Below are 24,274 nucleotides of genomic sequence, written 5' to 3'. Positions count from 1 at the left end.
CAGCTCATTTTAAACAGTTGGTACTTCTCCCAGCTCCTTATCTAGCATTTCTCTTTCAACAAAAAGCATTAAGAATGATTTATTTAATCATTTAATACATTTGTAATACCTTGCTGTGCACAAATTGTCTACTATACTCAACTACTCAGAAGTGAATAAACTTCACAGGTAACTTATCTGCTGTAGTTAATATGACCACAGTGCATTAAGAGGAAAGACAAAGCTGTCACGAAAAAGGATAAAGTCCTCGAGTTCAGATCTTAATTGGAGAAGGCTGATTTCAACAGCATAATGCAGGAGCTGGGAACAGCTGACAGAGGGATAAACAACATCCATTTAAAGGTAAGAAAGTCAGAAACCCCGTAAGGATAAGATAATGAGAAAATCTGGGAATACTGATTGGAGGAAATTGGAGGTTTACTCAGAAGTAATGAAACACACGACTGGTGAGTGTGTCCTTTAACACTTATAAGGGTTGTAGGGTCTTAAAGGAATTAGGAAGGGGAAAAAACAGACTCAAAATAGCCAGGATTAATGTTCATTTGGAAAGGCAAGGACTGATTAGGAGTCAACATGCCTTCTTTGAATTGTAGCAAAGCCAGTGACAAAGTTCCACAGTACAAAACACAAGCTACACATGGAGTATTGTGTACAGTTCTGGATACCACACTACAGCAGGCATGTAGAAGCATTAGAAATAAGGCAGATTCACCGATGTTGTCTGGAATGGAGAGCCTTAGTTATGAGGGATTCAATAGCCTGGGTTTATTCTCACTGGAATGAAGAAGGCCAACAGGTGAACATAAACATTTATAAAATTCTGATTGAACAGACAGAGCAGATAGTCAGAGTCTTTTTCCAGGGGAAGGGGAGAGATATTCTAAAACAAGAGGCAATAGGTTTAAAGAGAGAGTGGAAACTTTTAGTGGGTAGGGTGGTTAAGGAGGTTAAGTGTGTTGGGCTTCAGGGATTGTGCTCAAGAGCTACTGGGTAATATTGCAGTGCCATAAAATGGTTACACCACATACGGAGCCTCATTATACGAAGAATGTAAAGCATTTGAGGGGATACAAAGGAGATTTACCACAATGCTGCCTGGATTAGTGAGCTAGGGCTTTTCTCTTTGGAGCGAGCGAAGATGAGAGGCGACTTGACAGAGGTGCACAGGATTATAAGAGGCTCAGGTACAATGGACAGCCAGTACCCTCATCCCAGGGTGATCATGGTTAATACCAGAGGACATCCTTTTAAAGTGAGTGGAGAAGATTTAGGAGAGATGACAGAGATAGTTTTTTCACACTAAGAATGCACTGCCAGGCATGGTGATTGAGGCTGACACATCAAGGGCAATTAGGAGACTCTTAAATAGACACACTGATGAAAGAAAAATAAAGGGTTGTAGGCTATGAATGACAGAATGGTTAGATTGATTATGAAGTACATTATGATCAGAATATCATCATGGGCTGAAGTGTCCATACTGTGCTGTATAGTTTTATGTTCTATGTTATTTAAAGGACATCTGAGGGCAAATTCTTACACATGAAGGATGATGGATATATGGACTGAGCTGCCAAAGGACTTGCCCAATATTATTGTACAGGAGAGATCCTCTAACTCAGCCTAAGCAACACCAAGGCAGAGCTGGATTTAAATCTGTCATCTTACAGTGGTAAACTGGACAACATGCAACAGTTGAAATGCCAGAAATTATTATTAAAGAAGAATAGTTTAAATAAACATGAGACAAACCTTTGGCCCTGTCTCCAATGCCAGGAAGCTTTCAACAGCAGTCAGAGTACCTGAAAAGTAACAATGTAAAAGAATGTCAATTTTTTTTTATTCTCTACTGTGTCAACGTTAAAAATCTTGGGTATCATTCCTCATTCTAAATATTTTCCATATTTCTGGATCACTCACTAAAGGTACATTAAATTAAAGACTTTTATTGCCCAATAATGAGGCAAATTGAACAATGAAAGAGTGCTAAGAATTTAATTTTACAGGCTGCACAAGGAGGCAAGCATTTCAGATTCTTCTCAGGACAGATAATGCACAAGGAATTCTAGAATCGATAAGCAAACAATTTAGACGAGAGAAGGTGCATGCACACTCTAGCTTACATCACCTCTGCTGTGGGGCAAATTTATCTTGTAAGATTCATACTCGGCCCTCCTCTGCTACAAGAAAATCAAACCTGTCCAGCCTATCTAGTCTCTGCACATTCCTGCCACAGTGTTCACAAATTTCTTCTGCATCCTCTCCAGTGCAATCACATTCTTCCCAAAGGATGCCGATTAGATCCACACACACAGCCAATGATCTATAAAGTTTGTGAAGGACCAGGGTAAGCACAAAACCGCGAGATCATGTAAAGGTGAAAAAAATAGGGGTTTTATTTACCCAAAATGTTCACAAACTCAACAGAACTGTTCCTGAGTCCAAACTTGAATCAGCTAAGCAGAACTGGGTTACAACAACAGAGTAAATACTCCTCAAAACAAGAGACACTACTCATCTCCTGACTGCGGGTATATATTCGATGCTGGCCAGTCCATAGTAAATTGCAGGGGAGAGAAAACATTCCTCTCCTTAGAAAGATACGGCATAAATGAAGCAGCTTCAGAGAACACCCCTCTGGCTGTATCAGAATGGCACAAACCCATTACCCAGCCCCATCTACTTTGGCTGGTGTACGGCAACTGCTCAGACATTTGCCAGATTATCGGGAGGATGGTCAGCTACAGGACACTTTAATATGCCCGGTTGATGGTGCAGCCGGCCACAAAGTTGTACATAAACTTCCTGTTCTCGTAGTCTATGTCCCGGATATGAAGGTACCCATTGTCCCAGTTTCAGGGATCTATGGACTTCAACATCAAAATTGCTTTGTTCAACAATATATCGCAAGATCCCTCTATTCATTGCGTGTGTCCCTGTCTCATTAATCCTCCCAAAATGCATCAGCTCACTTTTACCAGGATCAAATTCCATCCTCCATTGCATTGTCCATTTTACCAACTCATTAATATTGCCTTGTAACCCAAGGCTACCCTCCTCATTAATAACAACATCAATTTTAACATCATCTGCAATACCACCTACAATTTATCCAAATTGTTTATTTATATAACAGACACCTACATTCACAGCGCTAATCCTGTGGTACAGCACCGGTCACAGGCTTCCAATCACAAAAATTATCCTCAGCCCTCACCCTCTGCCTATTACTTCCAAGCCAATTATGGATTCAATCTGTCAAATTGCCGGGGATTCCATGGGGTCTAACCCTTTGGGCCAATCTCACACGTGGAATCTTGTCAAAGGCTTTTTTGAAATTCATATATCCGCTTTTATCGAGGCACTTTGTTACTGCTTGGCGTTACGCCCGTGGTCCCCTCCTTTTTGAGAATCGCAAGATCACTATTGAGTCAGTTCAGGAGACCCAGGAAATGAGAGAAAGACATGCAGAATCCACAAAGAATTTGGAATGTGTCCTGGCCTCCGAAAGGAGGAACCATTGATACCGGCTATTGTCTCTTGGAGACGGAATTGTGTATTGAATCCTGTACGATGCATCGAAGCCCCCAGGCAACGAACCGAGGGGGAGGTTGGTGGAGGGATTGCATCATCCCAATCTGATTGACATCTGAGACCCTGTGAGTCAGGATAAAAGAGGGTCTGTGGGAACAGCCCCTCAGATGCACCAGAAGAAACACTAGCGATCCCTTAATAGTGAAAGCCGGTGGGAAGGCAACATGCATCCTTTTCCATTTGCCCCAGAATCGGTGGGCCTTTACCACGGAAAAACGGTTTTCAGCTAACAACGGGGAAATCAACTCCCAACGACTCTCGAAGGATTGACATCATAAAAGGAATGGGCAAGTTTTAACCCGTCTTTCTCTCCAACCAAAAAGCTGAAGCTTGAATGAACTAAAGTGACTTTTATATTTCCATCGGACAATACATTATCCCCTAGACAACGACAGAGCTATTTCTTATTATTATTATACCCGCGCTTTTAGATTTAGTATTGACGACGTATATTATTTTTGTGTATTTTTATCAATAAATACTGTTAAAAATAGTCCCATCAGACTTCAACGGACCTCTCTATCTTTGCTGGTAAGTGACCTAGTTACGGGGTATGTAACATTGGAAAATTCAATCACTTTGATTAAACAAGATCTTCCCCTAATTAAACCATGCTGACTATCTTTTAATCCCTGCCTCTTCATGTGCAGATTAATCCCATACCTCAAATGTTTCCAACAGGTTCCCTACCACTGACCTGAGATTCTCAGTTCTGTCTTTTAGCTAAAAACACAAAATACTGGCGGAACTCAGCAGGCCAGACAGCATCTATGGGAGGAGGTAGTGATGACGTTTCGGGCCGAAACCCTTCATCAGGAGTGAAGTACCATGGGATGGTCGAGGGGGGATAAGAAGTGGGGGGAGGGATGAAGTAGAGAGCTGGGAAGTGATAGGCTGGAGGGAAATGGGCTAGGGGGAAGGTGGAGAATTATGGGAAATAAAAGAGAAAGAAAGGTAGGGCTAGGGGGAGAGATTATAGTGAGGGGGGAAAAAGAGAAAGAGAACCAGACTAAAATAATAGATAGGGATGGGGCAGGGGGGGGGGGGGTATCAACGGAGGTCTGTGAGTTGGATGTTCATGCCGGCAGGTAGGAGGCTGCCTAGGCAGGAGATAAGGTGTTGCTCCATCAACCTGCATGTGGCCTCATCTTGACAGTAGAGAAGACAATGAACAGACATATTGGAGTGGGAGCGGTCTATGGAATTAAAGTGTGTGGCCACAGGGAGATCCCGCCACTGCTGGAGGACTGAGCGCCAGTGTTCGGCAAAACGGTCTCCCAGTCAGAAGCGGGTCTCCCCAATGTATAAATGGCCACATCAAGAGCACCTGATACAGTATATCACCTCTAGATGACTCACAGGTGAAGTGATGCCTCACCTGAAAGGACTGTCTGGGGCCTGGGATGGTGGTGAGGGAAGAACTGTGGGGGCAGGTGTAGCACTTCTTCCGTTTGCAGGGATGAGTGCTCGGAGGGAGGTCGGTGGGGAGGGATGGGGGGGATGAATGGACAAGGGAGTTGCGTAGGGAGCGATCCCTGCGGAAAGCCAAGAGTGGGGGGGGGGGGGGGAGGGGAAGATGTGTCTGGTGGTGGGATCCCGTAGGAGGGCTTATCCCCCTCGACCATCCCAGGTTCTATCACTTCCCAGCTCTCTAATTCATCCCTCCCCCCACTTCTTATCCCCCCTCGACCATCCCATGGTACTTCACTCCTGATGAAGGGTTTCAGCTCGAGATGTTGTCACTACCTCCTCCCATAGAATCTGTCTGGCCTGCTGTTCTGGCAGCATTTTGTGTTTTTATTTATTTCCAGCATCTGCAGATTCACTCGTGTTGCCTCTGTCTTATAGCTGCGGCCTTTCTTGAATAAAAATATCATATTTGTTATTCTCTATTCATCTGGTACTACAGAAATGCCCAATGAAGATTTAAAAATATCTCCAAGTTTCAGTAGAGTCACAGCACAGAAACAGGCCCTTCAACCCAACTCGTCCGTGTCAAACAGGATACCCCATCCAAGCCAATCCCAAGTGTTTGGCCCATAACCTTTCCAATCCATGTAGCTGTTCTACTGTCTTATAAAAGTTCGTATAGTACCTGTCTTAACTACTTCTTCTGGCAGCTGATTTGACATGGATACCACCCTTTGTTTAAAAAAAACTTTCCCTCAAGTCCCTCTTAAGTCTTTCCCCCCTCATCTTAAACCCCAGTCTTCTCAATTGCCTCCATAGCAGTGCCTGACATTTTGCTCATCAGTCCCTGGGGATCAGTGAACCTTTAAGACCACTAAGGCATGTATAAAACCTCCTTTTTAAAATGGTACCTTGTTTTAGCATTTCACCATGCTTCCCTCCACCCTACCCCACCACTCCCTAAATTCTCTAATTACAACAGCCTTCTCCTTAGTAAACACCGATAAGGAGTGTTCATTGAAGACCTTATCTATGACACCTGGTTCCAAGCAGACTGTCTCTTTGAGCTCTATTACCCTGTTTACCCTCTTGCTTTAACACAGAAATTCTGCTAGTGTGATTTCTTGCTGTTTTGACCTTCCAATCTATACAAGTACTCCCCAGGCTTTCTTTGTTTTCATGCTTTCAGTTTTCTAAACAAGGTATTTTCCTTTCCATTCTTTATTCAACCTTTGATATCTCTCCACATGCAGGGTTCTTTGGACTTGTCTCTATCTTCGACCCAGTACTGATTGGTTGATAACCAAGTGCCACACGTTATAAATTACCTTTCAACTGATCCCTGGTGTAAAGTACACCCATGTCTGCTGGAATAGAATCAAAGCCACAGCTTCCAACCACATATACTCCTTTTTCAGCAGCTTCTTTGTCATACTTTAGCTGCATGCCTTCCAAAAACTGTGAATGATAAAACAAATGTTAATACCAAGGACCTTATAAGTATTAATAAACAGAGGGATCTTGAGGTGCAAGACTACAACTCCTTGAACGTGATGACACAGGTGGATAAAGTAGTAAGAAGGCATTCAGTATGCTTGCTGTTGTAGTCTAAGGCATGGAGTACAAGTGTTGGGATATTGTGTTGTAGCCATACAAAACAATGGCTACATTACACTTAGAGTATTGTGTACAGTTCTAATTGCCATTGTATAGGAAAAGGATAGTAGCAGCTGTGAGAGTAGAGAAGACATTCACCAGGATGGTGAACAGAGGGTTGTTTGGATACAAGGGGGAGATTGGATAGATTGGCTTATGAAACACTGGAATGACCTAATACAGGTTCACAAGATTATGACAGACAGAAGATATTCAGAATGTTCTCAGTGCAGAGGAGTAAAGAAATAGCTGGCGCAGGTTTAAGGCAGGAGACCAGAAATTTAAAGGAGATCTAAGGGAAAGGGTTTCCCTACAGAAGGTGGTTAATATCTGGATTAAACTGCCACAAGAGGTGATGGAGGCCACTTCGAAGTATTTGGACAGGTACTTGGATAGGAATGGTGAAGAGGGATATGGAGCTAATGTAGAAAAATGGGATTAACATTAAAAAGGCATCACAGTGGGCATGGACGAAGTGGACCAAAAGGACGTTTCTGTGCTATTCAATTCAATAATTCTATGTTTTATTACTCTCAGACTAATTACACAGAAACATCAACAATAATTAAAATAGTCAAAATGAAGCTTTGCAAATGCTGAATATCTAGGGGAAAGATATGTTAAACAAATCAGGACTTCTGAGAGAAAAACAAACTAATACTTCAAAAAGGGCCAAGTTAGAACACTGTTGAAGAATTGCTTTTATGAGCTAAATATTCTCTTGTGTTTCTTACCAATAGATAGCATGCAAAATCAGAAAGAAGCCAGATTAATGCATTGGGGCACATAAGAGATTTTTAAAAAGTTGAACTTTCAGGTACGAATAAATATATTTTCCTTAACAATTAAGACAGCATATGATCAAATGGACATTTTACTGGTCAAAGTTTATGAACTATAATTATTTATTTTTTTGCATTTTCACCCTTTGATCAAAGTATTGCTTCATACACCAGATAAGCAATGATTTAGTGATTTTAGTGATTTAAGCTAAATGGAACCATAGAAATGCCATTAATTAAACATGCATAGAAAGACTGTGGACTTAGAATAAGGAAGATGCACAATTTCATTCAGAAATTTTTGAAATTCTCTTCAGTGTTTTTTACATAGTATCGTTATATTAGGAGATAGCTAAATTTAGTAGTTCCTTCAGAAAAATATCAATACCTGAGGTTCACCACTGATGTCAACACAGTGAGTTCCATTTTCAACACAGGCCTTCACCACTGGCTCTCCAAAAAACCTGTACTGTAAAAGATATTCAGAAGTTAGCGGCAAGTCAAGTTGGACTTTAAGAATAATGTGTTTCATTATTTAAAAAGAACAATACTCCAACTTCCAACTAACTATATAATTACAGCTGTCAAGGTTCAACACTTAAATTTAATAATTTCTGAAAGATGTACTTTCATGCTAGCATCAAAATTGGCCAGTCCTGGTAAAATGCCATCACCCTTCAACCTTCTCTCTGGTGCCAGACAAGATGTGTATTTCAGCATCTTCTGTTTGTATTTCCAAATATTAGTCTATTTTTTAAAAATAAACATATGCTTCTTTTTCAGTTAGTTATTGCATACTATGATTAAAGTGTCAATCTTTTAGTTAACATCCCGGCCATAAACCCAAAACAAAATGAGATTTAAATGGCAGGTGATAGAGAAGGGATGCTCTCAGACCGATGGTTTGAAATGTGTCTATTTTAATGCAAGGAATATTGTGAACAAAGCGGATGAGCTTAGAGTGTGGATCAGTACTTGGAGGTATGATGTGCTGGCCATTACAGAGACTTGGATGGTTCAGGGACAGGAATGATTACTTCAAGTGCCGGGTTTTAGATGTTTCAGAAAGGACATGGACGGAGGCAAAAGAGTTGGGGGCTTGGCACTATGTCATGGCTGCAGAAAAGGTGGACACCATGGAGGGATTGTCTATGGAATCTCTGTGGGTGGAGGTTAAGAACAGGAAGGGGTCAATAACTTTACTGGGTGTTTTTTATAGGCCATCCAATGGTAACAGGGATATCGAGGAGCAGATAGGGAAACAGATCCTGGAAAGGTGTAATAATAACAGTTGTTATGATGGGAGATTTTAATTTCCCAAACATCGATAGGCATCCCCCTGGAGCAAGGGGTTTAGATGGGGTGGAGTTTGATAGGTGTGTTCAGGAAGGTATCTTGACACAGTATGTAGATAAGCCACAAGAGGAGTGGCTGTACTTTATTTGGTATTGGGAAATGAACTTGGTCAGGTGTCAGATCTCTCAGTGATAGAGATAGTGATCATAATTCTATCTCCTTTACAATAGCATTGGAGAGAGATAGGAACAGACAAGTTAGAAAAGTGTTTAATTGGCGTAAAGGGAATTATGAGCCTATCAGGCAGGAAATTTGACACTTAAATTGGAAACAGATGTTCTCAGGGAAACGTACAGAAGAAATGTGGCAAATGTTCAGGGGATATTTGTGTGGAATTCTGCATAGGTACGTTCCAGTGAGACAGGGAAGTTATGGTAGGGCACAGGAACAGTGATGTACAAAAAAGGCTGTAATAAATCTAGTCAAGAAGAAAAGCTTACAAAAGGTTCAGAGAGCTAGGTAATGTTAAGAGATCTAGAAGATTATAAGGCTAATGGGAAGGATCTTAAGAAGGAAATTCGGAGAGCCAGAAGGGGCCATGAGAAGGCCTTGGCGGGTAGGATTAAGGAAAACCCCAAGGCATTCTACAAGTATGTGAAGAGCAGGAGGAGAAGACACGAATGATTAGGACCTATCAAGTGTGACAGTGGGAAAGGGTGTATGGAACCAGAGGAAATAGCAAAGGTACTTAATGAATATTTTACTTCAGTATTCACAATGGAAAAGGATCTTAGTGATTGTGGTGATGACTTGCAGCAGACTGAAAAGCTTGAGCATGTAGATATTAAGAAAGAAGGTGTGCTAGAGCTTTTGGAAGCATCAAGTTGGGTAAGTCGCCGGGCACGGTTGAGATGTACCCCAGGCTACTGTGGGAGGCGAGGGAGGAGATTGCTGAGCCTCTGGCGATGATCTTTGCATCATCAATGGGGACGGGAGAGGTTCCAGAGGATTGGAGGGTTGCAACTGTTATTCCTTTATTCAAGAAAGGGAGTAGATATAGACCAGGAAATTATAGACCAGTGGATCTTACCTCAGTGGTTGGTAAGTTGATGGAGAAGATCCTGAGAGGCAGGATTTATGAACATTTGGAGAGGTATAATATGATTAGGAATAGTCAGCATGGCTTTGTCAAGGACAGGTTGTACCTTGTGAGCCTGACTGAATTTTTTGAGGATGTGACTAAACACATCGATGAAGGAAGTGAAGTAGATGCAGTGTGTATATGGATTTCAGCAAGGCATTTGATAAGGTAGCCCATGCAAGGTTTATTGAGAAAGTAAGAAGGCATGGGGTCCAAGTGGACATTGCTTTGTGGATCCAGAACTGGCTTGCCCACAGAAGGCAAAGAGTGGTTGTAGACACATCATATTCTCAATGGAGATCATTCACCAGTGGAGTTCCTCAGGGATCTGTTCTGGGACCCTTACTCTTCGTCATTTTTTATAAATGACCTGGATGAGGAAGTGGAGGGATGGATTAGTAAGTTTGCTGATGACACAAAGGTTGGAGGTGTTGTGGATAGTGTAGAGGGCTGTCAGAGATTATAGCGGGACATTGAAAGGATGCAAAACTGGGCTAAGAAGTGGCAGATGTAGTTCAACCCAGATAAGTGTGAAGTGGTTCATTTTGGTAGGTCAAATATGATGGCAGAATATAGTGTTAATGGTAAGACTCTTGGTATTGTGGAGGATCAGAGGGATCTTGGGGTCCGAGTCCATAGGACGCTCAGCTGTGTAGGTTGACTCTGTGGTTAAGGAGGCGTATGGTGTATTGGCTTTCAGCAATCATGGAATTGAATTTATGAGCCAAGGTAATGTTGCAGCTATATAGGACCCTGGTCAGACCCCACTTGGAGTACTGTGCTCAGTTCTGGTCACCTCACTACAGGAAGGATGTGGAAGCCATAGAAAGAGTGCAGAGGAGATTTACAAGGATGTTGCTGGATTAAGGAGCATGCCTTATGAGAATAGATTGAGTGAACTCGGCCTTTTCTCCTTAAGAGGACGGAGGATGAGAGGTGACCTGACAGGGGTGTATAAGTTGATGAGAGGCATTGATAGTGTGGATAGTCAGAAGCTTTTTCTCAGGGCTAAAATGGTTGCCACAAGAGGACACAGTTTTAAGGTACTGGGGAGTAGGTACAGAGGAGATGTCAGGGGTAAGTTTTTTACTCAGAGAGTGGTAAGTGCATGGAATGGGCTGCCGGCAACGGTGGTGGAGGTGGACATGATAGGGTCTTTTAAGAGACTTTTGGTAGGTACATGGAGCTTAGAAAAATAGAGGGCTGTAGGTCAGCCTAGTAATTTCTAAGGTAGGGACATGTTTGGTACAATTTTGTGGGCCGAAGGGCTTGTATTGTGCTGTAGGTTTTCTATGTTTCTATTTATTTACAGATTAATACCACAGATGTGATTAAACAAATATTTCCAAAACAGAAATCTCATTCAAATAATATTAACGAATATTACAATTAAATTCTCCCCATTAGCCGAACTTGCTATTTTTATCTGATTTTACACTATCAAATCTGCTTTCATCCTCCTTCAATCCAGAGAAAAAAAAACTTAACTTGTTCAACCTTTCCTCATCTCTAATCCAAACAGCATCCTGGTAAATCCCCTCTGTATCCTCTCTAAAGCTTACACATTCTTCCTATAATGAGGAAACCAAAAAATGAACACAACATTTCAAGTGTGCTCTAACCAATGTTTACAAAGCTGAAACATTACCTCATGGCTTCTGAACTTAATCCCCAGACTAACGAAGACCAACACAGCATATGTACTTTAACAACCCTATCAACTTGAGTGGCAACTTTGAAGGATCTCTGGGCTTGGACGACTCCCCCCCCCCCCCACCCCGCAGTGGCCTCTGTTCCTCCACACTGCTAAGAATCCTGCCATTAGCCCTGTATTCTACCTTCAAATTTGACATTCCAAAGTGAATCACTTTCATTCTTTGTTTTCCAGCCCTACTGTACTAAGTGACAACAGGATTTTATCCCAAGCTTTTGTTTAGAAAGACTTATTAGAAACAGTCACAGAGCACAAAAACAGACCCTTTGAGTCAGATAGTCAAACATACTTTATTGATCCCGAGGGAAATTGGGTTTCATTACAGCCGCACCAACCAAGACTAGTGAAGAAATATAGCAATATAAAACCATAAATAATTAAATAATAATAAGTAATCATGCCCAGTGGAAATAAGTCCAGGACCAACCAGCCTATTGGCTGAGAGTGTCTGACACTCTGAGGGAGGAGTTGTAAAGTTTGATGGCCACAGGCAGGAATGACTTCCTATGACGCTCAGTGTTGCATCGCGGTGGAATAAGTCTCTGGCTGAACATATTCCTGTGCCTAACCAGTACATTATGGAGTGGATGGGAGACATTGTCCAAGATGGCATGCATCTTGGACAGCATGCTCTTTTCAGACACCACCGCCAGAGAGTCCAGTTCCACCCCCACAACATCACTGGCCTTACAAATGAGTTTGCTGATTCTGTTGGTGTCTGCTACCCTCAGCCTGCTGCCCCAGCACACAACAGCAAACATGATAGCACTGGCCACCACAGACTCGTAGAACATCCTCAGCATTGTCCGGCAGATGTTAAAGGACCTCAGTCTCCTCAGGAAATACAGATGGCTCTGACCCTTCTTGTAGACAGCCTCAGTGTTCTTTGACCAGTCCAGTTTATTGTCCATTCATATCCACTGGTATTTGTAATCCTCTACCATTTCCACACTGACCCCTCACCACCAGCATTCTCTCTATAGCCTTCTATTCCTTGGAGATTCCAGTTCCCACCTGGATCCTTCTTAAATGTTTGAGGAGAATTGATACGTCATCAAAGGCTCAAGCAAATTTCTATAGATGTACCATGGACAGCATTCTAACTGGTTGCATCACTGTCTGGTTTGGAGTGGCTACTGCGCAGGATTGGGAAAAGCTGCAGAAAGTTCTAAACTCAGCCAGCTCCATCATGTTAGCTTCCCCAGCATCCGGGACACCTTCAAAAGGTGATGCCTCTAAAAGGCGGCATCCATCATTAAGGGCTGCCATCACCCAGGACATGTTCTCTTTCATTGCTACCATCGAGGAAGTGGTACAGGAGCTGAAGACACACATTCAGTTTTTCAGCAATGGTTTCTTCCCCTCCACCATCAGATTTCTCAATGAACAATGAACCCATGAGCACTTACTCAGTATTTTACCTCACTCTTTTTGTCCTACTTATTTATTTTTACATACATTTCTTATTGTAATTTATAGCTTTATTACTATGTTGCTGCATAGCAACAAATTTCATGGCACATGCCAGTGATATTAAACCTGATTCTGAAATGTTATGAGTTCCAAATTTCAAGCAGCCTCTGGGTGAAAAAATTCTTCCTCAGATGCCCTCTTACCCTAAACTCATTTTCTTCCAGTCTACCCTATCTATGCCCCTCATAATTCTGTACAACTCAGGTTCCTTCAGCCCCCTCAGCCTCCTTTGGTCCAAAGAAAACAAACTCAGCCTATTAAGCATCTATTCATAAATGAATGCTTCATTCTAGGCAACATCCCAGTGAATCTCCTCTGCACCCTCTTCATTGTTTCAACCATTAGGATTTTCAACACAAATGTATTTCAAATACTCTCCATGAATAATCACTTTGCTATAAATACCCTATTTAGGAGAAAAGATACTTTGGGGGGGAATTAATTAATCAACGAAGGAAATTCAAGAGGGCATTAAGAGGTGCCGGAGGATTGGCGTATTGCTCATGTGGTTCCATTGTTTAAAAAGGGTTCTAGAAGTAAGCCTAGCAATTATAGACCTGTCAGTTTGACATCAGTGGTGGGTAAATTAATGGAAAGTTTTCTTAGAGATAGTATTTATAATTATCTGGATAGACAGGATCTGATTAGGAGTAGCCAGCATGGATTTGTGTGTGGAAGGTCATGTTTGACAAACCTTATTAAATTTTTTGAAGAAGTTACGAGGAACGTTGACGAGGGTAAGGCAGTGGATGTAGTCTATATGGACTTCAGCAAGGCCTTTGACAAAGTTCCACATGGAAGGTTAGTTAAGAAGGTTCAGTCGTTAGGTATTAATGCTAGAGTAATAAAATGGATTCAACAGTGGCTAGATGGGAGATGCCAGAGAGTAGTGGTGGATAATTGTTTATCGGAATGGAGGCCAGTGACTAGCGGGGTGCCTCAGGGATCCGTTTTGGGCCTAATGTTGTTTGTAATATACATAAATGATCTGGATGATGGGGTGGTAAATTGGATTAGTAAGTATGCCGATGATACGAAGGTAGGAGGTGTTGTGGATAATGAGGTGGGTTTTCAAAGCTTGCAGGGAGATTTATGCCGGTTAGAAGAATGGGCTGAACTTTGGCAGATGGAGTTTAATGCTGAGAAGTGTGAGGTTCTACATTTTGGCAGGAATAATCCAAATAGAACATACAGGGTAAATGGTAGGGTATTGAGGAATGCAGTGGAACAGAGATATCTAGGAATAACACTGCATAGTTCCCTGAAGGTGGAGTCTCATGTAGATAGGGTGGTGAAGAAGGCTTTTGGAATGCTGGCCTTTATAAATCAGAGCATTGAGTACAGAAGTTGGGATGTAATGTTAAAATTGTACAAGGCATTGGTAAGGCCAAATTTGGAATATTGTGTACAGTTCTGGTCACCGAATTATAGGAAAGATATCAATAAATTAGAGAGAATGCAGAGACGATTTACTAGGATGTTACCTGGGTTTCAGCACTTAAGTTACAGAGAAAGGCTGAACAAGTTAGGTCTCTGTTCATTGGAGCGTAGAAGGTTGAGGGGGGGATTTGATCGAGGTATTTAAAATTTTGAGAGGGATAGATAGAGTTGACGTGAATAGGCTGTTTCCATTGAGAGTAGGGGAGATTCAAACGAGAGGACATGATTTGAGAGTTAGGGGGCAGAAGTTTAAGGGAAACACGAGGGGGTATTTCTTTACTCAGAGAGTGATAGCTGTGTGGAATGAGCTTCCTGTAGAAGTAGTAGAGGCCAGTTCAGTTGTGTCATTTAAGGTAAAATTGGATAGGTATATGGACAGGAAAGGAGTGGAGGGTTATGGGCTGAGTGCAGGTAGGTGGGACTAAGTGAGATTAAGAGTTCGGCACGGACTAGGAGGGCCGAGATGGCCTATTTCCGTGCTGTGATTGTTATATGGTTATTAAGTTGAAGGAGGAAACTACAATACATAAAAGACAGAAAATAAACCATAACCCAAAATGGCAAAGAATATAAAAACAGACAAGTTCATTTAAGTATTAAAAGGGAAAAAGAGAGATTCAAGTGAGCGCAAGCCTCTTAGAAAATAAGGATTTGGTTACAGTTAAGCAAGTAAAGAAATGGGAGGAGGTAAACATATTTTTCATCAGTCCTTACAGTAGAAGCAATATTGGATATCCTATACCACTGAATAACGTTGGGGGTAGGGGGTTGATTGGTGTTGGAGCTCAATACAATCACATTCTCTCAAGAAAAAAAGGCTAAAGGCAACTAAGCCCCCTGCATTGGATGGTTTGCATCTTAGCACCCTAAAATAATCGTTATTAGAGAGTAAATGGATCAGTTGTAATTTTCCAACTATTTCCGAATCAGAAGCACCAAGGGTCTAGAAAACTGCCAATGTTTCAGCTCTACACAAAAATGAAAGATGCAACAAACAGATAAAGACATAATCAGCAGCTCTGCTTCATTAGGAGTTTGAGAAGAGTTGGTATGTCACCAAAGGCTCCTGTACATTCTATGGCTGCATGGTGGAGAGCATTTTATGCCTTTGCACTGCTACCCCATAGAAAAACAAATTTCACGTCACATAACATTTGATAAGACCAAAATTTATTGTTAAAATAGAATTAGTTATTAATGAAGTGATAGTGGCACATTTGGATTATTTTGATACATGAACTAATCTAGCAAAAGTCAGCATGGAGTCATGAAGGGGAATTCAGGTCTTATAAATTTATTATAAGTTTTACTTTAGGAAGCCTTGATCAGAGTGGCAGCAAGGCAGTATATTATCTTTGGACTTCCAGAAGACACTCAACAAAGTTCAACTTGCAAGCTGCTGCGTTGAAAAATAAGTGCCTACAGCATTGGAGGTAATATATTGGCATAGATAGAAAATTAGCTAACAGTGTGGAAGGATAAGGGTGTCACTTTCAGGTTACCTGTAGGGTATCATAGGGCCAGGACCATAATTGTTTGCAAGTTATGTAAAGGACTTGCAGAAAGGAAGCAAATCAAATTTCAAACAGATAAAATAGGTAGGATATAGTTTATGGTACAATGTGGGAAAATATATAGTTTATCAATTTGCAAAGAACAGTATTATTTCAACACAAAATAATATAGGGGTCATTGCATATGAACAGAAAGCTAACACGTGAACACATTCTGTAATGGGGAGGGATAATAGAATTCACCACTTATTTCAAGGGGATTGGAACATAGATGGAGGGAAATCTTATTTGTTGCAGCTATATAGGACCTTGGTCAGACCCCATTTTGAAGCACTGTGCTCAATTCTGGTTGCCTCACTGCAGGAAGGACATGAAAACCATAGAAAGGGTGCAGAGGAGATTTACAAGGATGTTGCCTGGATTGGGGAGCATGCCTTATGAGAATAGGTTGCATGAACTTGGCCTTTTCTCCTTGGAGCTACGGAGGACGAGAGGTGACCTGATAGAGGTTGACAAGATAATGACAGGCATTGATTGTGTGGATAGTCAGAGGCTTTTTCCTAGGGTTGAAATGGCAAGCATGAGAGGACACAGGTTTAAGGTGTTTGAAAGTAGGTACAGAGATGTCAGGGGTAAGTTTTTTTTATGCAGAGAGTGGTGAGTACGTGGAATAGGCTGCCGGTGATGGTGGTGGAGGCGGATATGATAGGGTCTTTTAAGAGACTCCTGGACAGGTACATGGAGCTCAGAAAAATGAGAGGGCTATGGGTAAGCCTAGGTAGTTCTAAGGTAAGGACATGTTCCACATAGCTTTGTGGGCCGAAGGGCCTGTATTACACTGTAGGTTTTCTGTGTTCTATGTTCAAATGTACAAAACTTGAATGAGACCACAACTAATGTGGACTATTTTAGTTCTCCTTTTAAGGAAATATATTATTTAATTGGAGGCAGTTTACAGAAAGTTCACGAATTTGACCCCGAGTAAGGAAGAACTGTATTAAGAGGAAAGATAAACAGACTGGGACTCTACTCAATGGAACATAGAGAAATGAGAGGATTCATTGAAAACAAGACTCTTTGTATGTGGGGGTTACACAAATTAAAAATAGAGATGGTGCTTCCTCACATGGGAGAGTCTAAAAACACATGGCATGATCTCAGAATAAGGGGTCACCAACTTAATACTGAGATGAGAAAGAATTTGTTCTCTCAGAGGGCTCTGTCTTTGGAACAGTAGGAGTAAGTGTCCTAGTCTTTATGTCCTTTTTAAACATATTTTTTATGATGGCAAGACCCTGATGGACATTAAGAACTTAAAGTACTGCAGGTCTACCCCATCAGCAAGTTACTCTGTAGCGGACAAACTGAAGGAACTGGACTTTCATGTGGATTGTGCTGCTCCTGCGTTGAGGGGCACCAGAGGAGTCGACGCACAAAGGCAGTGAGCAGTCTAACAGCAGCACGTTCGTTGTGATCACAGGACCCTGTTAGACGTTGTTAATGTGGAATGCTGGAAGTCTGCTGGGTTTACTGGTGAACAGCGGGGGAGGGCTTGGCCTCAAACCGTGGTGTCATCTACTTACAGCGCCCAGAAGAGCTATGTCGGAAATCGGTACACCTGGCCAGAAGCAGTGCAGTGCGACATCCAAACTGGAATTGGTGCTGCCTCACAACCCCCCCCCAACGCAGTGTTCACACGGCAGAAGACAAGCAGTAACGTGTTCAACTGCTGGCTGCTGCGACATTCATGAACTCTTGGATTATTTTTTTGTGTGTGACTGTACTTTTTGCTATCTTTATGTGCCTTGTGCTGTGTATTATTGTGTTTTGCACCTTGGCCTCTGAGTAACGCTGCTTCATTTGGCTGTATTCATGACAATTAAACTTGAATTTGAACTAATGTATACTTAAGTTTGAAATAGATAAATGTCTAACCAGTAAGATAACCAAGGGTTATAGAGGACGATCTTGAATGTGGATTTGAACAATGCTCTGTCAGCATGATCCTACTTAGTGGCTGAGCAAGCTCAAGGGACGAAAGGCTTCCTCTTGTTCTCAGGTACAGTTCCATCCTATTTTCTTTGTGTACACAGATTACAGTACACTATTTACCAAAATTAAATCTCACCTCCTTGTGAAAAACAAACATTTTAAATAACACCATAGCATATTTTAAACATTGAAGCTACCAAAAAGCAACATTTTGCTCTAGTAAGGTATACAAGTTGCCTCCTTTTGAGTTCTAAAGGTATACTTACTGGTCCTACACAGTTGAGGATCACCGATCCCTGCTGGCACATTGCAGCAAGTGAGGATGAATCATTTATATCACAGATTATGCATTCCGTGGATTTAACTTCTGGAGTTCCTGAAAGAAGATAATTTTTTTGAAAGGATTAATCCCATTATATCATAAAACATATTTTTCAAAACAATGATTTCTTTTTGTAATACAGTGTGAAATATTTTATTTAAAACACAAACATGGTATATGTCAAGTATTGATAGATTCTAAAAATAAACTGACATTTCTGTCTTTTTTGACATTTTTAGTATTGAACTACCATATCCAACACCACTGAATTTTTGAATACAGTCACATTCACATACTGAATGGAAATGAAATGTTCAATTGCCTGGGGAGCAAATAACAGCAAAGTTTCCATTTGGCCCTGTACCTCCCACCAATGGATGAAAAACACTGACTGGCTTTCAATAAACCCCTCTGTCTTTCTGTAGCTGAGAGACAATGTTTAAAAAAAACTGTTGATAATTTCAAATAATCTGCAATCAAAGCGCTAACAGTTCAACTAAACTACACATAATTCAAACTATTTTTTCAAATGCAAGATTAACAAATGCAGTTCTTTTCTCTGCCATTCTGACAGATAACACTCTGTATAGCTGAGTAGTCTGCAGCTGCACAGCAGAGACAAAGCACAGTGGTAATGTTTATTATTGAAATGCACTTGCTGGCATAATTCCAATGCAATTGCGTTTGAAATTAGTAAGGTTAACTACAGCTTTTTGTTAAATATAATAATTAGTATAATATAAACTAATTGCAACTTTGGTCGATACCCTTATCCCATCGAGTGTAGCTCTTTGGATGTTCAACTGCCAAGTAATTCCATATTCAGATAATGGAAAATATTTCAGACTTGCTGTTATCTATAATTAGTGGCCTCTTTATTAGGTACACCAGCCCATTAATCATCCAATCATGTAGCAGCAACTCAATGCATTAAAGCATACAGACATGTCAAGAGGCTCAGTTGTTATTCAGACTTAACATCTGAATGGAGACGAAATGTGATCTAAGTGACTTCGGCTTCGGAATGATTGTTGGTGCCAGATGAGGTGGTTTGAGCATCTCGGGAACTGCTAATCTCCCGGGATCACAGCGGTCTTTAGAGTTTACAGTGAAAAATAAAAGGAAACATCCAGTGAGTGGTTAATTCAGTGGGCGAAAACACATTGTTGAAGAGAGAGGTCAGAGAAGAATGGTCTGACCTAGTCAAGCTGACAGGAAGGCAACAGTAACTCAAATAGCTACGCATTACAACAGTGGTGCACAGAAGAATGCATTAACACATCAAACCTTGAAGTGCTTGGGGTACAGCAGCAGACAATCATGAACATACACTCAGTGGCTACTTTATTAGAAACAGGAGACACCTAGTAGAATGGCTATAAAATGTATCTCAAAACACTGCTCATCAGAGTTTCTCAAATACCAAATTATCAACATCTTTGTCAGGGTGGAATATCCCCAAAGCTTCTTTCACAACTCTCACTAGTTCCACTCAACATAAGCTGGCATTCACCAGGATGTTGCCTGGAATGGAGGGGCTGTGGTTAAAAGGAGAGATTGAATGAGATGGGTTTACTCTCACTGGAACGTAGGACGCTGAGTGGTGAGCAGAAAGAGATTTATAAAATTAAGAGGAGCATAGACAATTTAGACAGTCATTTTTATCCCCAGGGTAGTAGCAGTTAGAATTAGAGAGTATGTTTAAGGCAAGAGGTGAGAAATTTAAAGGAAATATGAAGGACAAATTTTTCCCCCTACATAGAAAGGGGTGCATATCTGGAAAGAGCTGTCAGTGGAGGTTCAAGAGACAGATAACTACAATACAGATGTCCCCCATTTTTCGAACGTTCGCTTTACGACACCTCACTGTTACGAAAGACCTACATTAGTTACCTGTTTTTGCTAACAGAAGGTGTTTTCACTGTTATGAAAAAAGGCAGCGCGCGCGCGTCAAGCACCTCCCCCGGAACTACATTCTAGCCGGCATTGCTTAAACCCGTGCCTGTGAGCATCTGTGCTTTATGTCGATTTATTTTGTGCATCCTTTAGAAAGATGAGTTCTAAGGTATCAGAAAAGCCTAAAAGAGCACGTAAGGACGTCACATTTAGTGTAAAACTAGACATAGTTAAGTGGTTCGATCGTGGTGAACGAAGTAAGGACATAGTGAGTTTGGCTAAGAGTTTGTGGAAGTTAACGAAGATGATGTTGAAGAGGCTTTGGCATCCCATGACCAAGAACTGACAGATGAAGAGCTGATGAAGAGGAAGGGATAACAATTGAAACCGAATGCAGTAGTCATCCAGGAACTGAACGTGAGGCAATTGCGTGAGATTTTTGCTGCGGTTGACAACGCTGCAATGATTGCAGAAAAGTATGACTTTAATTTTGAAACGGTACTTAGGTTTGGGGCATATTTGCAGGATGGTTTGAGTGCTTACAAAGAACTGTATGATTGAAAAATATGCGAGGCTAAGCAGTCTAATATACTGTCGTTTTTCAAACCCTCCAAATCAGCCACAGCAGACGGTGAACCTCGACCTTCGACATCGAGGCAGGCAAACATAAAAGGTGACTTGCTTGCCCTGATGGAAACAGACAATGATGAGATGACACCCCAGTCTCCCACCACCCCCACCTCCGACGACTCAGCCTAACACACCATCATCAGTATCCTCGCTGTCTTCCCGATTCCGGTAAGTGAAACTACACTGTACATACATTATTTCTACTTTATATAGGCTGTGTATTTTTATGCATTATTTGGTAGGATTTGGCAGGTTCATAGCTTAAAGGTTACCGGAACTATCACTCTGGGATAAAGTCAATGTAGTTAAAATGGTCATAGTGCCTCAGTTTAACCTTCTTTCTATGATGCTTCCTTTAAATGTTTCAGATTTGATCTACAAGCAATACAACAAAATTATTAGTGATTTCCTATGGGCTAAGAAGAAGCCCAGAATTAAAATGCGTAAGATGTGTATGTCCAGGGACATGGGTGGGCTCAGTCTACCAGGCGTCAGGGCATATAAATTATCCTTTGAAATGACCAAGTTAGCTAAAACTTGGGACAGGGCTGATGTTGATTTAGATTGAGTACCGGTAGTTATAGATGGAGCTTGGCTGCACCACATTCTCTCCTTAACATTCTCTCACAACATATGGAAAACAAGACTAATCTAAATCCTATACTATGTCATTCAAGGAGTGTGTGGTGTACAATTCATAAAGCTTGTAGAAGGTCACATTTAAACCAGTTATACTCCTCGCTCTGGAATAACCCTGCAATATGCATTGGGAAAAGAACAGTGTACTGGAAAGAATGGAAGATTAAAGGTGTAAATACAGTAGGTCATCTCTATGAGAATGGGATTTTTATGTCATACATGGATTTGAAGAGGAAATATAACTTTGTAGATAAAGGGAATTTCTGGAAGTATTTACAAATAAGACATTGCGTTAGTAGCATATTCAAGAATGGCGGCCCACAAAGTAACCCTTTAACTGAATACTTTACATTACCACAGGAAGTTCATAAAGCATGTGTTTTATAAAATGTTCAAGCACTCTGTGGGTGAACCGTGTAACAATTTCCAAGCAGTATGGCAGAAGGATCTTGGAAGTGATATTGAAGATAATGAGTGGCCAAATACTTTATCAAATATGGGTAGACATATTAGGGAAACGAGAAGGAAATTTATTCAGTATAAGATGGTACACATATTATTGGACACCAACTAGACTCTACAAAATGGGGGTTGTTGATAATAGCTTATGCTGGAAATGTAAAAATGAGGTGGGCACATATTTTCACATGATTTGGGAGTGTTCCATGGTTTGTCCATTTTGGTGTAAAGTTCTTGATTTGTTGGGGAATTGGTCAAGTTCTACACTGCCCCTGGGCCCACGGCTTTGTCTCCTGGGTGACAGGACGATGATCCCTAATGTAAACAATGACAAATGTACAATTTTAAAGGTGGGTCTCATCACAGCTGCAAGAATTATATTGCAAAACTGGGAAAAACCCAGATGTCCCACTGTGAGGGAATGGACTGAGGAAATGGTTAAGATTTCATCATATGAACACATGTTGGGAAGAATTAACAGTGAGGGAAGAGTGCAAGATGTGTGGGATCAACTTTGGTTGTATGTTAATTTAAACTTAAATTAGAACTTTTTTTTCTGTTTCCTAGTTTTATGTTTTCCTGTCATGGGATGGCTGAGCAAATATACTGGACTGTATCTGCTCTATGATATGCTGTAAAATAAGAATAAATAATAATAAACATTTGAATTACAAAAAAAAAGTTACTGGAAAGAGTTATTCGCCGAGAGCACTTGCCCCATGTGTTTCTGCCAAGAGCGCTTGCGCTGAGTGTTTTTGCCGAGAGCGCCTGCGTGAGATGTTCTTTACAGTGGACAGTGCTGCAATAATTGCAGAAAAGTATTCCTACTTTATATAGGCTGAGTATTTATCAGATCATTCCTGCTTTTACTACATGTTACTGTTATTTTAGGTTTTATGTGTTATTTGGCATGATTCGGTAGGTTTTTTTTGGGTCTGCGAACGCTCACAAATTTTTCCCATATAAATAAATGGTCATTGCTTCCTCACTTTACGACATTCCGGCTTATGAACCTTTTCAGAGGAATGCTCTACCTTCTAAAAGCGGGGGGAAGCTGTATCTGAAAGATGTTTACACAGGTACTGAAGAAGTAAATAGAGGGATGCAGACAAACAGGATTAGCATTTGAAGTCATCATAGCTAAAGGAGTCCATTTCTGCACTGAGGACTCGAATGCATAAATCCTAGATAGAAACCCTGCTATGAATATAATCTAATCTCTCAAACTTGGGCTTTCTTTATCCCTCAATGCAATGGCTTCAAAATAAAACAAACCCATCACAGCCTGGTTGGATTCATTGCCCACACAATAATATTTTATTGGGGCAGCTTTTGCCAGAATCTTCACTGGAACACCAAAATAGTCAAGATTCAGGATTGGTTATTGTCACTCTGCAGTACACGACTGTGAAGTGGAATGGAATGACTTTTTCTCTGGATCCAATGCAGCATAATAAAACACAGTAACAGTTACTGCAACAACTCATAGTCTGACTTGTAATTCCCAAAAAAAAACTTCTCAGTTACTTATAAGCTTCACGAAAGGAGTGGGATGAAATACCCTCCATTTGCCTGAATAGGTGTAGCTGGAACATCACCTAGAGAAAAGTGCCCATAATCTCCCACCCATTCATTCACTCCTTCCATCATCACACTTTTTCAATACTAATCTACCACACTTACCCTATTCAGTACAAAACTCAAACATTTTCTTAAATAATGGAAATCTCATCCATCTCACTGTTTGTCCCAGCATTCAGCTTTGTTACATCCACACCAATGACAGTCTTAGTTACTGCTCTGTCATCTTGTTTGCACTGTTACATCGAGTTTGCTTTTGTCAATGGGAGGCATTGAGTTCTAAAGTCAAGAGGTTATGTTTATGTTATAAAACTCTAGTTAGGCCACATCTAGAATACTACATACAGTACTGGTTGCCCCACTATAGGAAGGATGTTGAGGCTCTGGGGAGTGTGCACGAGAGGTTTACCAGGACGTTGCCTGGTTCAGAGGGCAAGTGCTATCACAGGAGCCTGGATAAACTTGGGATGTTTTCTCTGGAGCGCCGGAGGCTGATGGGAGATCTGATAGAGGTTTATAAGATTATAAGAGGCATAGATAAATGTCTAATACCACTCATTAGTCATGGATTGAAGGCATGAGGGGGTAGGTTCAAAGGGGGTTGTGAGGGGTAAGTTTTTTACTCAGAGAATGTTGCCTGGAATGCACTGTCAGGTGAGGCGGTAGAGGCAAGCACATCAGAGGCTTTTAAGAGATGTTTAGATAGGCGCATGGATGTATGGAAGATGGAGGGAG

General features: G+C 41.1%; 1 protein-coding gene and 1 long non-coding RNA gene across 2 annotated transcripts in view; one reads left to right on the top strand and one right to left on the bottom strand.

Moving 5' to 3' along the window:
- Positions 1 to 24,274, bottom strand: part of sccpdha.1 (saccharopine dehydrogenase a, tandem duplicate 1) — a 33,672-nt gene that overhangs the window by 8,290 nt on the left and 1,108 nt on the right. The window contains exons 2-5 of the mRNA XM_059985583.1: positions 18,279 to 18,388; positions 7,831 to 7,911; positions 6,333 to 6,462; positions 1,753 to 1,802 (exon numbers count right to left, since the gene is read on the bottom strand). Of these exons, the coding sequence (XP_059841566.1) occupies positions 1,753 to 1,802; positions 6,333 to 6,462; positions 7,831 to 7,911; positions 18,279 to 18,388 (371 nt within the window). The remainder of the gene's footprint in view (positions 1 to 1,752; positions 1,803 to 6,332; positions 6,463 to 7,830; positions 7,912 to 18,278; positions 18,389 to 24,274) is intronic.
- On the top strand, positions 116 to 22,534 carry LOC132402656 (uncharacterized). Its single transcript, XR_009515030.1, has 3 exons — positions 116 to 342; positions 20,850 to 21,028; positions 21,229 to 22,534. It is a non-coding gene; the product is annotated as an uncharacterized LOC132402656 (long non-coding RNA).

The sequence above is a fragment of the Hypanus sabinus genome, chromosome 12 (genome assembly GCF_030144855.1).
Source record: "Hypanus sabinus isolate sHypSab1 chromosome 12, sHypSab1.hap1, whole genome shotgun sequence".
Classification (NCBI taxonomy): domain Eukaryota; kingdom Metazoa; phylum Chordata; class Chondrichthyes; order Myliobatiformes; family Dasyatidae; genus Hypanus; species Hypanus sabinus.
The sequence above is the reverse complement of the archived record's forward strand: the minus strand, read 5'-3'. Positions and strand labels throughout refer to the sequence as shown.